The 20,251-nt window shown below is 44.5% G+C and overlaps 1 protein-coding gene across 1 annotated transcript in view; it reads left to right on the top strand.

The window, feature by feature from the left end:
* Nucleotides 1-19,942, top strand: part of stk32a (serine/threonine kinase 32A) — an 82,855-nt gene extending 62,913 nt beyond the window's left edge. The window contains exons 10-11 of the mRNA XM_071916322.2: nucleotides 18,041-18,105; nucleotides 19,825-19,942. Of these exons, the coding sequence (XP_071772423.1) occupies nucleotides 18,041-18,105; nucleotides 19,825-19,942 (183 nt within the window). The remainder of the gene's footprint in view (nucleotides 1-18,040; nucleotides 18,106-19,824) is intronic.
* Nucleotides 19,943-20,251: the final 309 nt, after the last annotated feature.

The following is a 20,251-nucleotide window of genomic DNA, read 5'->3' as shown; positions in this document are numbered from 1 at the left end:
GTTCATATAGGTGTAATCCTGAGGGTTACGCAATCCATATGTTCCTGAGGATAGGAGAAAATGGGAACAGTCCATACAGTTCATAGAGTTCACAAGTTCACAGAGGGCTCTGGTGTCTGGGCAGACAGTGAGGCAACGTCTGGGCAGAGTTTCTACTTTTCCTAACTATAATAGACAAACACATCAAACACAGGCATCCACATCCTAAGTAAGCAGTATATTAACCCCAACACAATCCTTTGCTGCTTTTGATCCCTGTAAGGAATTCTAAGAAAAGGGAGGAAAAGGAAAAAGGAAAGGTGGTTAGTGGTTAGTAGGCTTACTCCTTGAAAGTATTGGAGTTGGCCAGTGTGATGGTCTCAGACTGGTGTGCGAATCGTGGTGACACGAACAGTCCAGTCTGGCTTGTAGCTTCCGGATGTATTTATACATGAAGTGTGCGACAATAGCAGTGATGATTCAACCACTAAGGAGGATGTGGTAGTGAGTCCAGTCGGTTTGAGACTGAACTGCACCAATTTAGTCCCTTCAGCCAGAAGCTGCTGCTGAAGGGCGTTGTTGATTGTCGTTGAAGTTCCTAGGGCCTATGAAAAATAGGAAATTGCACTGCCAAGACTATATGCCAGATGTACCTGTGAGGGTTGCACAACAGTGGTAGTAGCTGATTTTAAGATTTGTTCAACAAGGTCTAGGGAGACCAGATAGGATGGAATTTTTTCCACCACTCAGACTGCTGACTGAGGAGCTTACTTCCCTAGTGAGGTCCTGCATCAAATCTCTAACTACCAATAGGTTATGTCTTCCTGGACAACTTTTGACAGAGTCTCTAAGGCATGCAAGGTGTTGTTGAGGAGAGCGGAGTGGAGGTTCGCCGCGACTATGGTACCCTGCAGGGTTTTACCAAAGATTATTACCAGGGGGAGGGGGATAAGGTTAGGAGCTAGTGCATGCCGGCGGAGTGAGTTGGGGCATGCGACTCCCCCTTGTGGTCCTACTGGGGTGCGTCCTCCTCCTATTGGAGTGGAGCCAGCTCCCCCCTTTCGGGTGTAGAGCCTGCCTCTCCTCCTGGGAGTAAGAACGGCTTGTAGGGTTTGACCAGGATCTGGACCAGAAGGTAGGTTGAACGACTGTTCAACTCAAGAAGGGGCATGCCGCAGACTGTCAAGTGGAGTTCCCAGAAATGGGGCAAAGGTTGAAAGAATGCCTGTGTGCCAGGCATCTTCTGCCCTTTAAGAGTCACGAGGCGGGTGGGGACACCTGCTGTTCGCGCGGGGATCATCACATCAAGCTCGCTGGCAACTTGACACACCTGGGGAATGGTCTGCCCTGATGTTATATGTTCTGGTTCAGTGGTCAGGGGATAGCTTACAGCGTCAGCTTGGGACCACAGGACCTGGTTGACTGTGTCCAGCTGGGCGCCGAACCTGACAAGAGGGTCTGCCCCTAAGAAGAATGGGGGACAGAGCTGAGGAACCATGCTCACAAAGCATTCGACCTGTTTTCTCCCAATCTGGATAGAGAGGGCGCATACTCCAATCGCCTTACAGAGAGTCTGTGGTGACTCTGCTGAAAGGAGGCGGTGGCTTCGCTGTGCGAAGGCTGGCGGAGGGTTCGGTTGGCACAGGTCGTTGTGCAGGTCCTGACTGATGGCGGATTTCTCGGACCAGGGCGCTAGGAGCGCGTCCGGGGTCGTGAGACCGTTGAGGTGTACACCTTCGACCACACGGGGGCTGTACAGTGCTGCATTAGTGTTCTTCAACGAGCACAAGAAAGACCTGTGATTGTGAAACAGGTTAAGGCTGCCAGCCTGCGGCGGACATGGGCTCATGGGCGGCCTGGAAGACTCGGAGCCAGGATCAGGCTCCGAAAGAGGCATGAGCATCGGCAAGCCTTTGGTGATGGGCGACTTGTTCTGAGTGTAGCTGGTGATGCTAACGTTGCAGGACTCGACTGGGAGTGGTTTGCCGAGGGAACACATCGCTCTGGCGACCTTCGCAAAGGTGTTGGAACACATCAAGCTGATCTCGGAACCGGAATCGAGCAAGGCGAGGGTGCTTACACACCTTTCTATTTCCACGGAGGTGTATATGTGTCGGGCGTTGCCCTTGCGGACAAGGTCGCCCAAGAAGGTTAAGAAAGGTGGATGAGGGACATTTGGAGTGGTTGCACTGGGGAGAGCCCTGGGCTTTGGTTCTGGTTCTCGGGGCGGCCGTCGGCCGTCCGAGTCATCCGGAGCTCCCGAGTCGCTCAGGTCGCCATAGCGATGAGGACTAATTCTTCCCCTTCTTGGTGGGGAGGGAGCTCGGTCACGGTGTGGGCGTGAAAGGTGCAACGCGTAAGGCTCACCGGTTGTCGGGGACTCCAAGTCCCTTCGACCACTCGGTAGTCGCATGTACTCCTCCTCCCTCCGCGGGGGGGATGGAGTTTGATCACGGCGCAGTCGCAAACTGCATGACACGTAGGGCTCACTAGTGGGCAAGGGCTCGAAACCACTTTGTCCACTCAGGAGTTGAGTGCGTTCCTCCCCCCTTCGCGGTGGGGAAGGAGTCCAGTCAAGGTGCGGAACGGCGCGGCAGAGGCTGGGCCGGGGTACGTCCCAGGGGGGTATGGCGCTTAGCTCCACCTGGCGGCTTGCCGGTGGAGGTGCTCTATAGTTATCCAATGTGATGAACTCAGAGACTGCGCTTTCAGGAGCTCCCAGGCTCTTGGGCATGGTCTCCGGATGGGCGTGGGTGGCCTGGCTGCTCGGTCGGCCACTTTCAAGCCGTTGGGTCAGGGCCATCTCTCGTTTTTGAGCGGCCTGAGGTTCTTGACGCAGCCAGCTGGTCTCAGCTGGGTCGTCTGGGTTTCCAGAGGTGGCGACAGGTGTTCCCTGACCAGACGTGTCGGCAAATGTACGTACAGCAGCCTGGAGTTGCTTGACCAGATCTGTACTGTGTCTCCTCATCTGAGAGTTCTCTGATTCCACGTTTTCTAATTGTTGACGCAGGTGATGATAGTCTTGCCTTATGTGGGCAAACATCTCTTCACGCGCTACAGCCTGTAGCTGTACTTTACGCTGGTGAAGGAGGTTTATCCGCCCAAGCACTTCCTGCTTGGTGAGCGGAGGTGACCTCGCTATTGGGTGGTTAACATAACCTATGAGCTTCTTTAGCTCCTCCTCACACTCGCTAAGCGTATAGCTCTTGAGGTTGTTCCTTTCCTCAAGGGTGAGGGAAATAAGACCGGCGACCACATCCAGCAGTTCTGGATCGTCGACCTCCCAGGGAGCTGCAGCTCCAGACGCGGAGGGGTCTTGGCTACTCATTGTTATCTTTCCTGATCAACACGTTTAGTAGCCCACTCCTTTGTTATGACAAGGAGTGTCGCTGTAATACCAAACAAACGCACAGGGGAGAGGCTTTAGACCTGTGGTTTGTAAGCTGAAGTGTTAAAGCTAGTTACTCTCTGGCTGTCTATCCTATTAGGACGTTAATGAGGTGACCTCAGTAGCTCTGATAAGTAACAGCTATGTTAGTGTTAGAGTATGTCCAACTCAAGCTCAATCTGACAACTCAATAATTATCAAGTAATTTATCAATTACCAACCACTTGTACACACTGAAGCAATCCACAAACCACAACTGGCTATATGCTTGGCAAGTTACACAAAATGTTAATTTCCAAAAATAAAAATTTCAAAAATTTTAAAATTTCAAAAAAAATTAAAATTTCAAAGTTCAAAATTATGGATTATTATGCATAAATATTGCAATAATACTGGTATTAGAAGATCTCACACGGGGCACCATTTGTTGGGCTTTGATAGGGGCAGGTTTGGTTATTAGCAATTAATAATTAATAATTGTGAAATTATTAATATTCATAAAATTATTGACGGGAGTCAATATAAACGGGGCACCACCCTGGAATCAGGGACCAATAACCGAACCTTCAATACAGTCTCAGAATGGCTGTTCACCCCCAAATGACAGTGGTTGAGTACCACTGTACATTTATGAGTGAACAGTGAAGGGTGAATTCGTACACAGGCCCTCACAACCAGCAGTTATTGCAACACATATGCACAAGGAATCACAGACAACTTCTCTTTAAAAGTATAATGGAGTTTATTTAACTTTAGCAATATCAATCAATAATCAATAACACTGCAGTTAATCAACAACTTATTATACAACTATAACTATCAGTCTAACTAACAAGCATAAAGGCACAAACAGCATATGGCACGTATGGATGCGTGCGTGTGTGTGTGTGAGAGAGAGAGAGAGAGAGAGAGAGAGAGCAAGATGGCGGACGTGACCACGTGAGTGGGAGGTCTCGCGAGAGTTCAAGATGGCGGCTGTGACCGCGCAGTTTGAACAAAGGGGGTTTTGGAACCAAGATGGAGTTGGAGTTAGGCAGCTAAACCAACACCATCTAATTCTAAAGTAGCAATGAATGGGTAATGAGATGTGTGTGTGTGTGTGTGTGTGTGTGTGTGTGTGTGTGTGTGTGTGTGTGTGTGTGTGTGTGTGGTTAGTAAGGGAGAGAGAGAGAGAGAGAGAGAGAAAGGGGGAAACACTCAGGGTAAACCTAGAGGTTCTACTCGCCGTCTAGAGACACAACAATAGCCTTTTACCACACAGGAACTCGGGGTACGACTTGGAAATAGTACGCCGGGTTACTGGTCTTTGAACTGGTAAAAGGCAGTATATTGGCTCTATACGGTGGCTACTAACATGGATGCAAGCTCAGCGGCATGCAATTGAACACAAATCAGCTTCACATTAACACAATCAAATTAAGCAGCAAGCATAATGATTGAGGTATTATTCATACAGCATAATATGGACGCGGCGGTCCGATGCGCTTCCCAATACGCACAAATACAGCTTCTGATCAGTAAGCTTATGTAACACACCTATTCTAGTCTCTGCCCAGAACCAAAACCTCTTACTTGGGATTCACTCTCGAGTGATTGGTGTGTGTTTGAGTCCGTCTTATCGATTCCAGGGGGTTTCCCAGGATATCTGCGGGACCGTTATCTCTCCGTGCACGGAACAACGGCCAGCTGGCTTTCCTCGTAGGCAGCGAAGATGTCAGCCAGGAGTCGACTTGGTGGAAGAAACGTATCCTTACGTTGTCTTCTTGGAGGGAAGGAGTGTCCTCAGCTGTATTCTCTTCCAGTCCACTTCTGCAGGTCTGCTACACACGGCAGTGCGTGTAAGGAGTTAGAATGCCGGATGCACAAACAGCTAATCTAATCCTTCTGGATCCAACAGTGTTATGGCTAACACTAAACAGTCTGGTCTCGTCCCGCGAGTTGAAGACTGCGCCTCGGCTAAACAAAAGAACAGTTCGAACGTTTCAGGTACCACCTTGTTCAGCAACGGGGTCGCAATAAGGGGCGATGAGGAAAGGTATTTCTGGAATTTATACTCTTGGTGACGTCATGGGGACATCCCGGGGTTCTCCCGAGTCTCGTCCAATGAGAGACCAGAGGTTGGGTTTCAGCCAGTTCGCACCTAGGTGTGAACTTCAGGGCCTGTTGGAATTTTGGCGCTGCTTTCCTTTGTTAAGGTCCTAGCCCAGCGGGTGGGCTAGAGTTCAGGTTTCTGATTCCCTTGTTAGGCCGGTGTTTTAGGCTTTCAATCTTACATGTAGGCCTTTCCTTTGTTTGACCACATGGCCTGGCCCAACAGCACTTTGAGTGGTCGGTGGACTAGAAAAGCGCTATATAAATGCAATCCATTTAAGCTAGACCATTTTTAAGAAGGAACAGCCAAATGGTAACAACTCATCTACTAGTCACGATTCCAAAAAGTGGACTACATTCACTAACAAAACATATAACATAATATATGTCATATGGTGTCTTACAGTACATACCTTTTTAGTAAGGTTAGCCCCAGTGGGAACCAAACCCGTAACAGAGTAGTATCAGTGTCATGCTCGGTCCATTGACCTATAAAGGAATAAACAGTAGCCTATCAGAATTGCCCTCCGTTCTTCCTCATACCCTTCCTCCTCTTCCCATTGATATTGTCTCTTGCTCTCCCACCATCCCTCCTCCTCCATCCACTTTCTCTCATTCCACCTCAAGTCATTACACCCTCCATTCCATCTTCTCTGTTCATCTGTAAGTTAATAATTGGATGAATGGGTCCACATGGAAAATCCCTTTAATTTTCACAACTCAGTGCTGGAAGATATACCACTCCATTATTCACACTTCCTCCCTCCCCACTCCTCCTCCTCCTCCTCCTGCTCCTCCTCCTAACTCTCCTCTCCTCTCTGCCCTAACTTAGAACTGAAGGCATTCTGATGGGATTTTTAATATGCTGCACTTTATAATAATGCCTTTGTCAGGCAGTATTTAAAAACAAAGCTAGTCATATTGTTCACTACAGGTCCAAGTCCCAGTATAGTGATGAGTGTCACCACCTGTCCCAAGTCGATATTTCTTCTGCAATAACGTGCATAAAAAATAGATGCAGCTGCTGTTGATGGCTCCTCCAGTGCAGCCTGGAGACAATTTTCATCACTACCTCTGTGTTCCTGCAGCCTGTTTCTGCCACTTTGGAGGCATTTTGGGTGTGCAAGTTTAAAGCATGTAGTCAGCTCTGCCTATCAGAAGCAATGTATTTACAAAAGAATCAACTGAATTGGTCCAAGTAGACATCTAAGGATTGAATCCTTAAATTATTTCAGGCAACGAAAAGCTAAAACCCCATCTAGGATCAAACCAAGGTGATTAACTCACTAATTTGTGTGTTTACCTGCATTAGTGTGTGTTTGGTCTGGCCACTATACTGCAGTATTGCTTCGCACCATTGAAAACTTGGCTTCAAACACACACACACACACCCTCTCTGGTGTATGCCATTACAAAGTAAATAAGCTGTTGTTTTTAAGTTTGGGCCTTCTCCAAATCTTTGGTACATTAGAACAGTTTATGGGACTCTTTTCTAATAGAAGTGAAACGATTTGTGTGGTCTGGAGCACAGACCTCGCCAGCTTGCAGTAATAAGTCGGAGCTGGCCCAAAGTGTGCCATGTTTTATGGGAGCTGACAGCTGCTTGTGCAGACCTGCCTGTGAGTGCATCAGTGATATCTCACTGTATAGCCAGACAACATCTGTCATCCATTGGCCCATTCAGACAAAGAGAAAGTCTCCTAATGAAGTAATGATAGCCGCCTCCCAGGGAAACATTTTTTACAATTATGGAGACAGATGAGCTTACAGGGAGCGGTCAAAATAAGGGAAACAAACATTAAGTCAGTGAGATGCTTTTGTACTGGTGTGGCCTGCATTTCCTAAATCGAATTGCCTCATTCATCCTTTGTAATTCATTGTAATTCATGCAGGGCTGCAGTCGAGTCCAAGTCAATTCCAAGACCAGGTCAATTCGAGTTCGAATCAAGGCCAGGTCAAGACCAAGACCAGAGCAAATCAAGTCATATTCAAGACTGAGACCAAAATAAGCAATAAACAGTGTACATGTCTTTCCAATTGTGAAAATAAAGTGTTTCCTTAAGGCGTTTAAGGATGAACAGAGATGTAGATCTATCTGCAAAACTGCTTTGTACTGTACAAATAAACGAGGTGGACTAGGTGGAGAGAAAAAGTTATCTTTGAAAATTTTTAGGGAAGAAGTTGAGTCAATATCCAATAGTGGCCGAGACCAAGACAAGTCCAACTCAAAATAGGCACAAGACAAGTCCACGACATGAGATCAAGACCGTCTCAAGTGCTACAACACTAAATATCATGGTTATATTTTGTAGTACTGTTCACTGAACCAGGGCGACAGAGTAGAACTCAACATTAAACAGTTTTATTTGCTCTTTTAGGGAGCAACACCACTTTACAAGGAGCTACAAAGTAAAACAAAGTTATACATGGTAGGTCTGTGTGTATACAGTATGCACAGTAGGAGAGGATTAATAGGGTTCAGATGTTGCTTGTTGCCTGTTACCTCCTGACCAATGCCCCATGAAGTCCAACGATGCATTTCTTTCTTAAGGGGAGCGGTGTCTTCCCAATGTTGGGCCTCCAGTGGTTTCAGGAGTATGAGAACAATGTTGGCCATGTGCCAAGGCCTTCGTAATGACCAGATAGCATCCCATTTAATTATGTTTGGGAATCTGCTATGGCGCCAGAGACTGTGTTTTCCCCTGCTATTAAAAAGATGGTGGACACATATGATCAGTGAAATGTTTGGGGTTTGGGGTTTGGTGGCCATTTGTGGGACGGGGTGTTTGTCAAAAATAGCCAAATCTGCATGAAACAGCACCTCTCATAGTGAGGAAGACAGCAACTATGTTTTCTTAAACAATAAAGTGAGTATTATGTGTTAAAAGAAAGATTGTGGTTGCAGCCCATTCTCTGTAGTTGCTGTCTTCCTCACAATGTGGGATTTTTCATGCAGATCAGTTAAATGTATTAGTAGTGATTAGTAATAGTAGTGGTTAGCATTTGCTAAGCTTTTTTAAAGAGAAGAAAAACAGAACATTACAGAAAAGTCCCCAACAGACTGGGCTGATTTTTATCTCCTGTTTGTTTATCCAGAGCATCGCCATTTTAGTACATTAACATCATCAAACAGAGTCTGGGCCATTTATCTTCTTCTTTTGAACTATAGGCCAAAAGCCTTTTGAAGCTTGACAAACAGGTTTGTTCAGTTGGGAAATGCTTTTATCAGTTGAGGTTTATTTCCAAAATCAGAGCCTTTCTGTCCTTTACTGATCTGGAGAGAGTCATCCACTGCTTCATATCTTCCCGTCTGCATTATTGCAATTCACTGTATTCTGTAATCTATTAGTCCGGCATCTATGTCCCATCGTCTGTAGCTTGTCCAGAACGCTGTGGCTAGACTCTTATGTAGATCCAAATAAAAAGGACCATATTCCTCCTGTTCTGGCATCTTTACATTGGCTCCCGCTACAGAATCGACTTCAAAATCCTTGTGTTTGTTTTTAAAGCTTTGCATGGTGTTGCTCCCGGGTATATCTCTGATCTTTTGTCCTTGTGCAATACTGCGAGGTCCCTCAGGTCCTCTAATTAGGGGCTTTTGGCGGTTCTGAGGTCCCGGTTAAGACTGATGGGGTGACGGGGCTTTTGTCGTGGCTGCACCGAGACTTTAGAACAGCCTCCCCCAAACCATCTGATCAGACGAAATTTTTAAAACTCGTCTTGTTCAACATGTTCTTTTATGCTCTATTGTGTGAAGAACTCTCCATGGCCAGGATGCAAGTGCAGGAAACCTTTAATGACAACAGATTTAGGCGTAGTACAAAGTTTGGATTAGAAAATTGAGGTCTAGCAATGACACAAGGGAAGCTAGTGCAATGCTACCCAAGGAGAAACTGAAACAAAGGGGAAATATAAAAGGGGGTCAATCAGTCCTTGATGATGAGAAACAGGTGTGGGTGATTAGTAGACCGATGAAGCTGAGCGCTGATGGGTTGTAGAAGGAGGCAGTGGAGATGAGGGGTTCTTATTTCCCACTTTTAACCACACTCTTATTCCCCTTACGTCTTAACTTTGCTCCTCCTTTTCCCCTAGTTTTGTAACCCCGCTATTTGGAAAGCACGTTGGTACACACTGGTATTGTGTTTTCAAAGCCCTGTAAAAAGTTGGCTTTACTTGAGTCTGGCCAAGGTGTAGGTGGTGCAGAGAGTCTGAATGTTAACGGCACTGAATGATATCCGGCTAACCAGCTAACCAGCTAAACTTACTAGCAAGCAAGCTGCCACTCCAAAACAGTGACAATAAGTCTTTGTCAGACCACAACCACAGACTTTTGGAAGGAATTATTAACTCAAACATATAGATGAAAATATTGACCCTTTTCGCCAGGCCTTCAAAATGATTTGTTTCATCTGCTATCTGGTATTTATTTCAACTCAGTTCATATATTCCCCCAATCGATACCTTCAATTTTCTGCCCCGTACCTTTCTGGAAGGGGAGTTGAAAACAGGCTGCCTGTCAGTTTGTGTTTTTGTATGGGCCATGCTTTGCCGGCTTTACCATATTTACAAAGCACCTGTGGGGCCACTGGTGGAGGATGCATATACAAGAGAGAGAGACTGGAGAAAGTAAGAGAGAGAGAGAGAGAGAGAGAGAGAGAGAGAGAGAGAGAGAGAGAGAGAGAGAGGAGGGGAATATAGTATGTGCAGCATTTCTAAAGCAGAACAGATCAATATTAAATGAAGAAAGCTGGCTGCCCTAATGCCTGTCCCAGCCTGCTACTTACTCATTACCCTAAGGCTTCTCTATATTCTTTTAGCATTTTCCTCTCCTCTCTTCTCTTCTCCTATCCTCTCCTCACCTCTTCTCCTCTCCCTTCCCCTTTCCTTCCCTTCTCTCTTCTCCCTTCCCCTTTCCTTCTCTCCTCTCCCCCCTTTCCTTTCTTCTCCTACTCTCCCTTTTTCTCTCATCTCCTTTATTCTCCTCCCCCTCTCCTCTCCCAGACTCTGCTCCTCCTCCTCCAGACTGAAACTCTCTCACCATGTTTTCAACTCTCTGCATCCACCATACTGTGTACACCTCGCTCTCCCTTTTCACCCCTCCTCCCCCTCTATCCCTCCCTTCACCCATTTTTCACTCATTCGCCTCGCCCCTCTTTTATCTCTCTCCCTCTGCCTCCCTGTAGCTGCTACGCTCATAATGTAGCATAGAATTAGCTCAATTAAATCACTGATAATGCGGCAGAAAATTGGACTCGTGCTGTGAGAACAAAATAAATAGGCACCAAACCCCCCCCCACACACACACACACACACACATACATACACATGTATCTGTCTCCTACTCTCGCATGTCCTTCAAGTTCAAGTTGACGTTATTGTCACATATGTATGAAATACAATGGAAATTTACCACGTACCACAATCTCACACAGTCTACAAGAGGGATAAAGAGAGCTGGGTGCGTGTGTGTGTGTGTGTGTGTGTGTGTGTGTGTGTTTGTCTAGATGGCAATTATGTAAGGGTACTATATGTGTCATAACAACACATGAAAGTGTAGGCGTGTCAAGGCTTTAGATTTTGTAATACAGTATTTGTGTTTTTTTATGCACATATACTCAGGGTATCTGCAGGTTTCAGAAAACCAAATGTAAGACTTTGCAAGACCTTTTAATTGATACTTTGAATTGAATTTAAAACCAGCCTACATCCCATTGAATATAGCTAGTTCTAAAACTATAAATGCTCAGTGTATGACAAATGACTCTAGGAAATTAAATGTTTAAGGACTTGATGCCCAACTGCGTGTATTAAAGCAGATGCGATGAAAATTTAATTAAATTAAAAATTAAATATTGTATTAATCCATTCTGTTACAGTAATCTAAGTGTGGACTTGCATGTGGGTTAAACTAACTGCGACCAACTGGAAGTGCAAATGAAGTAATATTACATTAGAAAATGACACCGTCACGACTGCCAATCCATTTACATGTTTTGGTGAAACCCTTTTGCATTAATTTGTTCGCTTTACTTTCCAACTCGGCTTTGACAAGATATCAACAAATGTAAAAAACACAATACTTCTTTATAATTGTATATTTGCATCAAAATGAAACATAATTAAAAATTTAAACCTGTCATCACATGGTGAAAAGATAGGGAAAAGTATGGAAAATCTGTCTAAAAACTGTATTTAAGACATTTTAATACACACCCACATGTCTGGTGGTGATGGCATGTGCTTTCTGCCCACTGCCCTGAATGTATGAATTAGGGCTTATTTCACAATTAAATCCCCCAGCAAAGCTATTCCAGTCGCTATGCATACTATATATACACATATTAATCAAATCACAAACAAAAGTCAGTCTCTGCTGCAGACGGAAACAAAGTAAACCCAGACAAGGACGTTGAGAAATGTCCCTCTTGGGCTCTCGCCCAGCAGAGCACTCCCTCTTGGTTTGTCTCATTAAATGGAAAGTTTAATCTAGCAGTTGGGGCAATTAACTTCTGAACCCTCCTTCTAAAGCCATCAAATAAGAAGGGAGAGAGAGAGGGAGAGAGACAGAGTGAGACAGAGAGGGAGAAAGAAGTGGTGAATTGTCTACAGGTTAAAGCATTGTTATTATTCACAGTCTGTCCTTGGCAAGGCTGGAGGCTTCTTTTGGCAGCGTGCATGGACGCCGAATCCAGCAAGCTTTCTGGAGCCTTTCCTACCTTCTCTCCCTATATCCATCCATCCATCCATCCGTCCATCCATCCATCCATCCATCCAGCAAGCAGCAGGGTGAAAGTTCCAGATTTGATCCATTGTGAATCCACGCTTACCAGCTTCAGCGGCGTTGTTCTGTAGCTAAGGGAGCTGCCAAACAGACAAATTTCACCCTCTGGGATCACTGGAGAATTACAAAACTCCATCCATCCATTCATCTGTTCATCCATCCATCCATCCATCCATCCATCAATCAAAATCAAAATCTCAGGCCTTAAGCCTTTCAGGGAATCATCAGTTTCCATCTGGAATTGTCTCTTGAGAGATGGGATGTGTCTGGTGGAAGTGTGTGTGAGAGAAAGATAAGAAAAGTATAGACCAAAACACAAGAGGGACTTAACCGGGGCTTGTGTGTGTGTGTGCGTGTGTGTGTGTGTGTGCACGTGTGTGTGTGATTGGAAGAGCGAGAGAGATCTTTGGGTAATCCCTAAGATTAAGATGAAATTGGTGCCAAAACAAATTTACCAAAAAATATCTTCGCTGCCTGGTGAAATGCCAAAATATGCAATATTATCTGCGAAATGCAGTGGAGATCGAGTCAGTGATTATTTCTATTATGTGTTGAATTTCATAGACACCTGATTCATACTGTTAATTAATATCAGTTAACAGTAATTGCTTTCCTCGAGAGTGAGATAGAGAGAGCTGGAGAGATATGCAGGGAAGTCAGTAGTTGTCTGGTTTTCAGGGGGAGAGAAAAAGATGTATTGTGAGTGTGAGAGGGAGTGTGTACTTTAGACATTATAATTTGGTAGTTATCATGTCACCTGATCAAGAGAGTAGCAGCAAAGGGATGCAGAGAGAGAGAGAGAGAGAGAGAGAGAGAGAGAGAGAATAGACTTTGAAACATTTCTGGCATCAGATGTAATTAGCTGTGATATGTTTTCCCTCCCACAACTGGCCTCTGTATATTTTAGCAATACCTTGCTATATAGCCAGACAGGAGAGTGTATCTGTCAACTGTCGGCTAATGTAAAAGGGTCGATTCAAGCAAAGTGTGTGAGATTTTATTACACACATTCCAGTTTGTTTGGTATTTTCTCAAGGATCCCATTTTCATATCCGGCGATGTTCACTTGAGCAGTTGGGGAAGTCTGCTGTAAAGTCCCATCGAGTCCTAGACAAGGATACAATGGCAGAGCTTAGCGAGATGACAAAACCTTGGCAAAGCAAAGTGACGTGATTGCAGAATTTTAATTAAACTTTACCTAATTCAGAATCTGTTTGGAAAGATATCACAACTTGGTTGACAGATCAGAGCTGTTTGACTGTACGAGCTTTGCCAAGACAGCAGAGTGACAGACAGCAGAGTGATATGTTGGTAGATGTCTAAATAGATGCTCTGTAAAGCAAGTTGTCGAACAGAATATAAGAATGGGCATTGTAATCACAGTAGATTTGCTCTCAGTGTGTGTATCCTGTATAAATAAAGGTTTCAATTCAATTCAAATACCTCTAGCATCGGTAGCCCAAGGAATCTGGGCTTACAGGAAGGTCTCCGTTTCGAATCTCCAGACCAATTCGGGAAATCTGAGAAGGGAAAATAACCCTTTCCTACAACTACACAACCATCAAAGTGCTTATGAGCAAGGAACTAAACCTCCAACTGCTCCAGGGGAGATGCTCTGTTGGCAGCAGTTCAACAGTGCTGCTTGTGTTTAACCTCCCCTGCAACAACATGATGTCACACAAATACGTGAAATGAACGCAAACTCTGAAACACCAATTTGCATGCTGTGGACACGTATGATGTGAAAATAACATTTCTCCACCACAAATTGAATTACGTTCCAAAGGTTGGCTAACGGTTACGTTTAGGCCAGTAAAACAACTTGTGAGTAAGTAGGGTTAAGATTATGGTTAAGTTAATTAAAACAACTCGGTTATGGTTTGGGTTAAGGTTATGGTTAGGCAACTAAAACAACTTGGTTAAGGTTAGGGAAAGGCTTTGGTCATGGTTAAATAAGAAAAACATTTTCCTTTGTACGAGCTGAGAATTTAACCCCAGTCGCCGGTGTCAAATGCAAAATGCAGACGCCCATCCATCACCCCGACCACAACGCCCTTACTTTCCACTGCGTATTTTGGTGTTAACAAGTCGTGCTCATTTCATGTTTTTCTATGAGATCAGGTTGCCCCGCAACTACTGACCAAGGCCATTGCTGTAATAAGAATGTCTTCTTAGTCAAGCTGGTGAAATGAGGGTTAAAGACAGAGTGACAAAAGCCGGCGGAGACGTGCTTTGTAAACGGACTGACAGATATACAGAAGGCAGAGTAATATGAAGGTGCTGTTCTCGTTATCAGGTTCTGTCATGCCCTTTAGATCGGAGAAGAGAGGAGAGCGATATGTCAGCGTGACAGCATCAGAGCGCCGCCGCCTCATGCCTCGCGTCTTATCTGTCATATCTGTAATCTGTCACACGCTGATGTTCCACGACTTAACGCACTCCTACTCCGTCTCTGTCTGCTCGTTCCTTTGCCCTTCCTGTACCCCGCCCACACACACACACACGGGCACACCCTCTTCTCCTGCTGTTTCTCCTTCAGGCCCAATTTCTCTCTGTCTGCTTGTCTGTGCGTTAAGTGGTTCGCGCTGTCGCCTCACAGCGAGAAGAACCCGGGTTTGATTCCCGCCCCTGGCCGTTTCCATGTGGAGTTTGCATGTTCTCCCTGTGTGTGTTCATGCGGCTTTGCTCCGGTTTCCTCCCACAGTCCAAACCCATGCAAGTCAGGTGGACTGGAGACTCTAAATTACCCATCGTTACAAATGTGAGTCTGTCTATCTGCCCTGTGATGGACTGGCAACCTGCCCAGGGTGTTTCCCTGCCTTCTGCCCGATGCATGCTGGGATAGGCTCCAGCTCCCCATGACCATGAATAGGAATAAACGGGTAGAGAAAATTAATGTTTGTCTCTCTTTCTCATTCACAGGCGCACAAACACAAACGTTGAACACAGACCTCTCTCTTGTTTCTCCACTTGCTCTCTCTCTTCTCTCTCTCTTCTCTCTGTGTTTCTCTCACCCACACATACAAAAATGAATAAACAAACGCACACACGCCTTCTGTTCCGCTCCCTCTTTCTTTTGCTTTGTCTCTCAAATGCACACACACCTTCCTTTGCTTTCTCTCCTCTCTCTCTTTCTCTCTCTGTCCCATTTTATTTGCTGGCTGGTGGTCTGCCAGTGGCTGCCCCCCCCCCCCACTGTTACAGCACCTGTACAGAGCGTCTCTGCTGGGCTGTGTGACTGACAGCTCTGGGCAGGGGGTCGGCCAATTTTTTCCTGAAGAGGCTCCTGGAGTTTAGAGGGCTCATCTGACTGGAGGCGTGTGTGGAGAGGCAGCGTGTGTGTGTGTCTGCTCTTGTATTTCTATCTGAGGACCAAATGCCCTCACAAAGGTAGAAAGTTCAGGAAATCCACCAAAGTGACAACATTTTGCCGGTCGTTACTTCTTTAAGTGGCTAGTTTTTTGGTTATGTCCTGGGTTTAGGGTTAAGATTAGATTTAAGGGGGGGCGTCCTGGTGGCTCAGTGGTCTAAGGCACGTACCATGTAATTGCGATGTCCTGGTTTCAAATCCAGCCTGGGACCTTTGTTGCATGTAATCCCTCTCTCTCTCTGCCCCAATATTTCTTGTCTCTCTCCAGTTTTACCTCTCAAGTAAAGGCAAGAATGACCAAAAAATAAGAAAGATTAGGTTTGGGTTGGCATGTAGCGGTGATGGTTAGGGTTGGGGGTTAAGGAATTAATGTAGTCAATGAAGGTCCTCACAAGTAATACAAGCTTGTGTGTGTGTGTGTGTGTGTGTGTGTGTGTATCTGTATGTGGGCACACACATACTACACACACACACACACACACATGCCTCCCATAGAGATCATACAGTGTCATAATGATGATGTATCTCTATGATCTCGCTCCTCGCTGCCTCCTTGGGAGAGTGAGAAAGCACCTGTCCTACTTATCTTGGCACTACAAGACTGCGAGGACAGCCTGGCATCATAGAGGCGGATGTTCTCACATGATTAAGTGGGGTAAATATGTATGAGTGCATGGAGCAGGTGGAGACGTCAGAGCACAAGTGTCCTCTAAAGTTAGGTCAATTTCCTCCATTTATCTGGCAGCAAATTAAATGACAAGGACAGAAATAAAAAAAGGGGGTTGATGAAAGACTGTTTGAAGTACGACTAATCAAGTACGACCACTCAAAGAAGCTGTACGCTAAATTCAAAAAGTCATAAAAGGCACAATAAAACACAGTAAAAGTAGCACAGTGTAACATAATAAGAAAGTCATGAGCAAAGTCAGTGCTACTACATAGTTTCACCTCACAAAGAGAAGAAACATTATTTATAGTTATTCCACCAGATTCCAAAGTTGCCAAAGGTTATAGCGGAAGACCAGCCTCTGCAGTCACATTTTTAAGGTGAATGCAGGTGGAAAGACTCCTACTGGAGATGTCCCTTTATAATTACTACCTTCCTGGTACAGTGCCATCTGTTGTAATGCTGCACTAGGCAAGATTTTTATGTAAAAGCACACAAAATGGGGCTGCAACAGAGCTGAGCGTCCCATCCCCATCATTAGGACAGTGTAGACTCACCATATTTGCCTAAATAGATTTCAGTTGTTTTCAGTTTTCAGTTGCAGGTTTGGTCACTGGCAGGAAATCTTCTGGGCGCACGGGAAGTGACAAATCAAAACTTAAATGCTAAATATAAAGATCATTTTCTGAAGATCACTGAGCAAGCGCTCTGTCCAGACAAAGCTGGACTCACCAACCATGGTTGAACTAGCAGGGAATTTTTTTTTCCCACCATCTCCACCTCTATCAACCACAAAAAAGAAGAAATTTAGGCCTGAGGAGTGTGCAGTTTATTGATGTCACTTTATATGATTTTTGTGCCATTGAGACCTTCTAATTTTCAAAATTTCAAACAGTTACTTCTCTCTGCCAGTCACGAAAGGGTCATGTGAAGGAGGCACGACTAAAAACAGAAAGTTGCCTGACATTGAAAATGCTGTTGTGAAATAGTGGTCATTGTGGTGGAGGATGAGTTTATGCATTTGCCTTCAATGCTGATGACCTGGGTTCAATTCCCAGTTTGTACGTAGAAGATTTCTGTGAGAAATGTGAGGCAAGTTTTATTTTTTAGCAAAAAAGTAAAACTTTCACCCAAAGCCATCCTTTAGGTGAAAATGCTTTGTCCAATTCATCTTCACACAATTCATGTCCACAGCACGTAATCTGAGTTTCAGACTTTGTGCTCATTTCATAAAAGATTTATGAGATCATGTTGGTTTTTTTAAAGTAACTTCCAGCCTTAGCCAAAAAATAACAAAAAAAAAACGTGCCTGCTATGCTCCCTCTGATGTAACTACAATATGTGCGATGCACCACAATGTGTTTCTAGTGTCCACATGGGAACGCTCTAGCTAGGAAACATACTGTGCAGAATGTTCTTCTTTGTTCTCCATCAGCTTGTCCCTGGTTTCCAGGAGTGAGCAACTGATACAAGGAGAGTAGTGTATAGTCTACTGCTTATTGTACATCTTCCACTGTTCCTTTGCACTGTGTGTGAGGTCCTGTTGGCTCTGTGCGATGTCTGCCAGCATGTACTGTGAAATTCTGTAAGTTGTCGATATACTGTATTTCTGCACCAGTGTCACCAAAACAAATTCCTGTGTATTCGACGAATTAAGTGATTCTGATTCTGTAGCTGGAGATATGACGACTAAAGATCCTCCCTGATCTTGTTGCTTTTTCAGATGTTGCTGATGTTGTTCTGTCTGTGTTTTTGTTCCTCCAGAACGGCCAACTGCAGCAGCGTCTGGACAACGTTCAGAGAGACTTCATCGTCTTCAACAGAGAAAAGTGAGAACCTCCATTACCCGTCCCACACATGTCCCTTACACCCAATACATCTCATGTTATACTTTAACAAAGGGCATGGTAATGTGAAGTTACACCAAATATCATAACCGTGGAACGACTGCCCTTTCAGAAATGATCCCTCAGTTTGTCATCAGAATCAAACCGTTTTAAAAATGCAGTGCACTTCCTGGTGAAAATAATGTCAAATACTGTATACCCACATTTTAAAGAATGCTATGATTGGTCGACTCTATGCATGGTTAATGAGGTATCCTGTAGTCTGTTAGACAGAAGCCAGGGACAGTGTGGAAGTAAGAGAGGTGATGGCTGGCGAGAGCAACATAGTCTGGTGTAAAATGATAACAATGTGATTATATGCGGATTCTCACTTCTCTTGAACAGGCATATTATTTTTCATTAGACTAGTAAAGTGGAGAAGATCTGGTCTGTGTGTGTGTGGGTGTGTGATTAACTGTGACAGAAGGAGGGAGAGAGCGAGAGAGAGACCTCTGTGTCGATAATCCTTGGCTTATACTGGGTTGACATGTGGCATTTAAAATATTTCGGGATTTTCACAGTAGAATTTACTTTAGCGCTGCTTGTGCCTTGAGCATTAGATGTTGCCACTTTGTACAATTGCCCAAAAAAAAGGGGTGGTGCTCAGTATGTTCACACAGCCACACCCTTCAACCTGCTGAGAATTGGCTGAGCATAGAGAGAGAGACGTAAAGCAGTTATAACAAATTAGATGAACCATCAAAAACGGACTCCTTGCATTAGAAGTCTGAGAAGGCTTTTCTGTAAGTAATTAGAATTACAATAATTTAACTTAATCAAACGACATTACGGGAACGGCAGGGTGTCCCGGTGGTTAGAGAGGCTGTTCCATAACTGAAAGGTCCCAGGTTTGCGCTCAGTTAGTGTATGTCGCTCCAGATAAGAGCATCAGCTAAACGTCTAAAACATGAAGGTATTCAGTACATTGAATGATTCAAATAAGACTTATTTGAGTCAAGTAGTAATATCTCAGTTTAGGTCATTTAGTAACTGGCTTATTAATTTGTCCAGGACTTCTTACATGCTGCAATTCTTCTCTTATCTTACCTATGGCTCTTACAAAGTCCAATATGTTTTGCTGAAAAGCTTTCTGTACCATTCGTAAAAGTTCAACAGGGAAGTTAAGCAGTTTCTTGATCGACTGATGTAACAGCATCAACCCAGTGGCAACATCTTACATTTGCAGCTAAAGGTCTGAAAAATAATTAATCCAAAAAAAAGGTCTCCCCATATTGCATTTTTTTGGCATTTACAATGTACACAAACAATTATGTAAAATACCTTATCAGTTTCCTTCAAGGGTAATATGTGAAAATTACATTTTGTAAATAACTTAATAAATATAAAAATAAAAAAATAAATAATCACTGTGCCATGTCTTAGAAAACCTTTTAATTGTTGCATATTCAAATTACACTTTGTTTAAATTGTAGCAGTGTGTGATTATACACAAATTTGAATTGACTTTGCCATGCAGAGAGTACACAAGTAGATTGAGAATAAACAGAAGATAATGAAAAGAAAAATTGTCGACTGCCTGGGATATACTCCTTTCATTACAACTTTCACAGTGTTTTTATGGAGTTGTCATGGGCTTGTTATGTTCACTTTAGGCATTACATTCTCTTCAACCAAAGTAAGAGCATGTTTTTCACCCAACAGGTCAAGGAAAGCAGCAGTGGACTCCGAGTCTTCTGAGCTGTCGATGACTGAGAAGAACAAGGCTATCGAGGACGGGCAGAACAACAACGTCGAGCCGGCTGCCTACATATCAGGATAGGCCTAATGACTGTAGATCCCTACCTGCTCCAAAGTCACCTGCGCCAGCCCACAGCTTGTAGATCAGCACTTGACACCCAGTCTATCACTTTACACCTATTGTTCTATCAGCACAGGCACTCAGACTGATCACACACACACACGCACACACACAAAACACACAACTGTACACACCCATGCATCACCGCTCACCCACAATTACCACCTTATCCAGCGCTGCAGGGGTAAAAATGGATTCTTGGAGCAGCAGCCAAGCCACAACCCAGGCTTTCACCCCTCCCCTCTCACCCAGAAGAATGACTCTCAGTGG

This window comes from Centroberyx gerrardi, chromosome 11 (genome assembly GCF_048128805.1).
Source record: "Centroberyx gerrardi isolate f3 chromosome 11, fCenGer3.hap1.cur.20231027, whole genome shotgun sequence".
Classification (NCBI taxonomy): domain Eukaryota; kingdom Metazoa; phylum Chordata; class Actinopteri; order Beryciformes; family Berycidae; genus Centroberyx; species Centroberyx gerrardi.
This window is presented reverse-complemented; position numbering and strand designations above follow the sequence as displayed.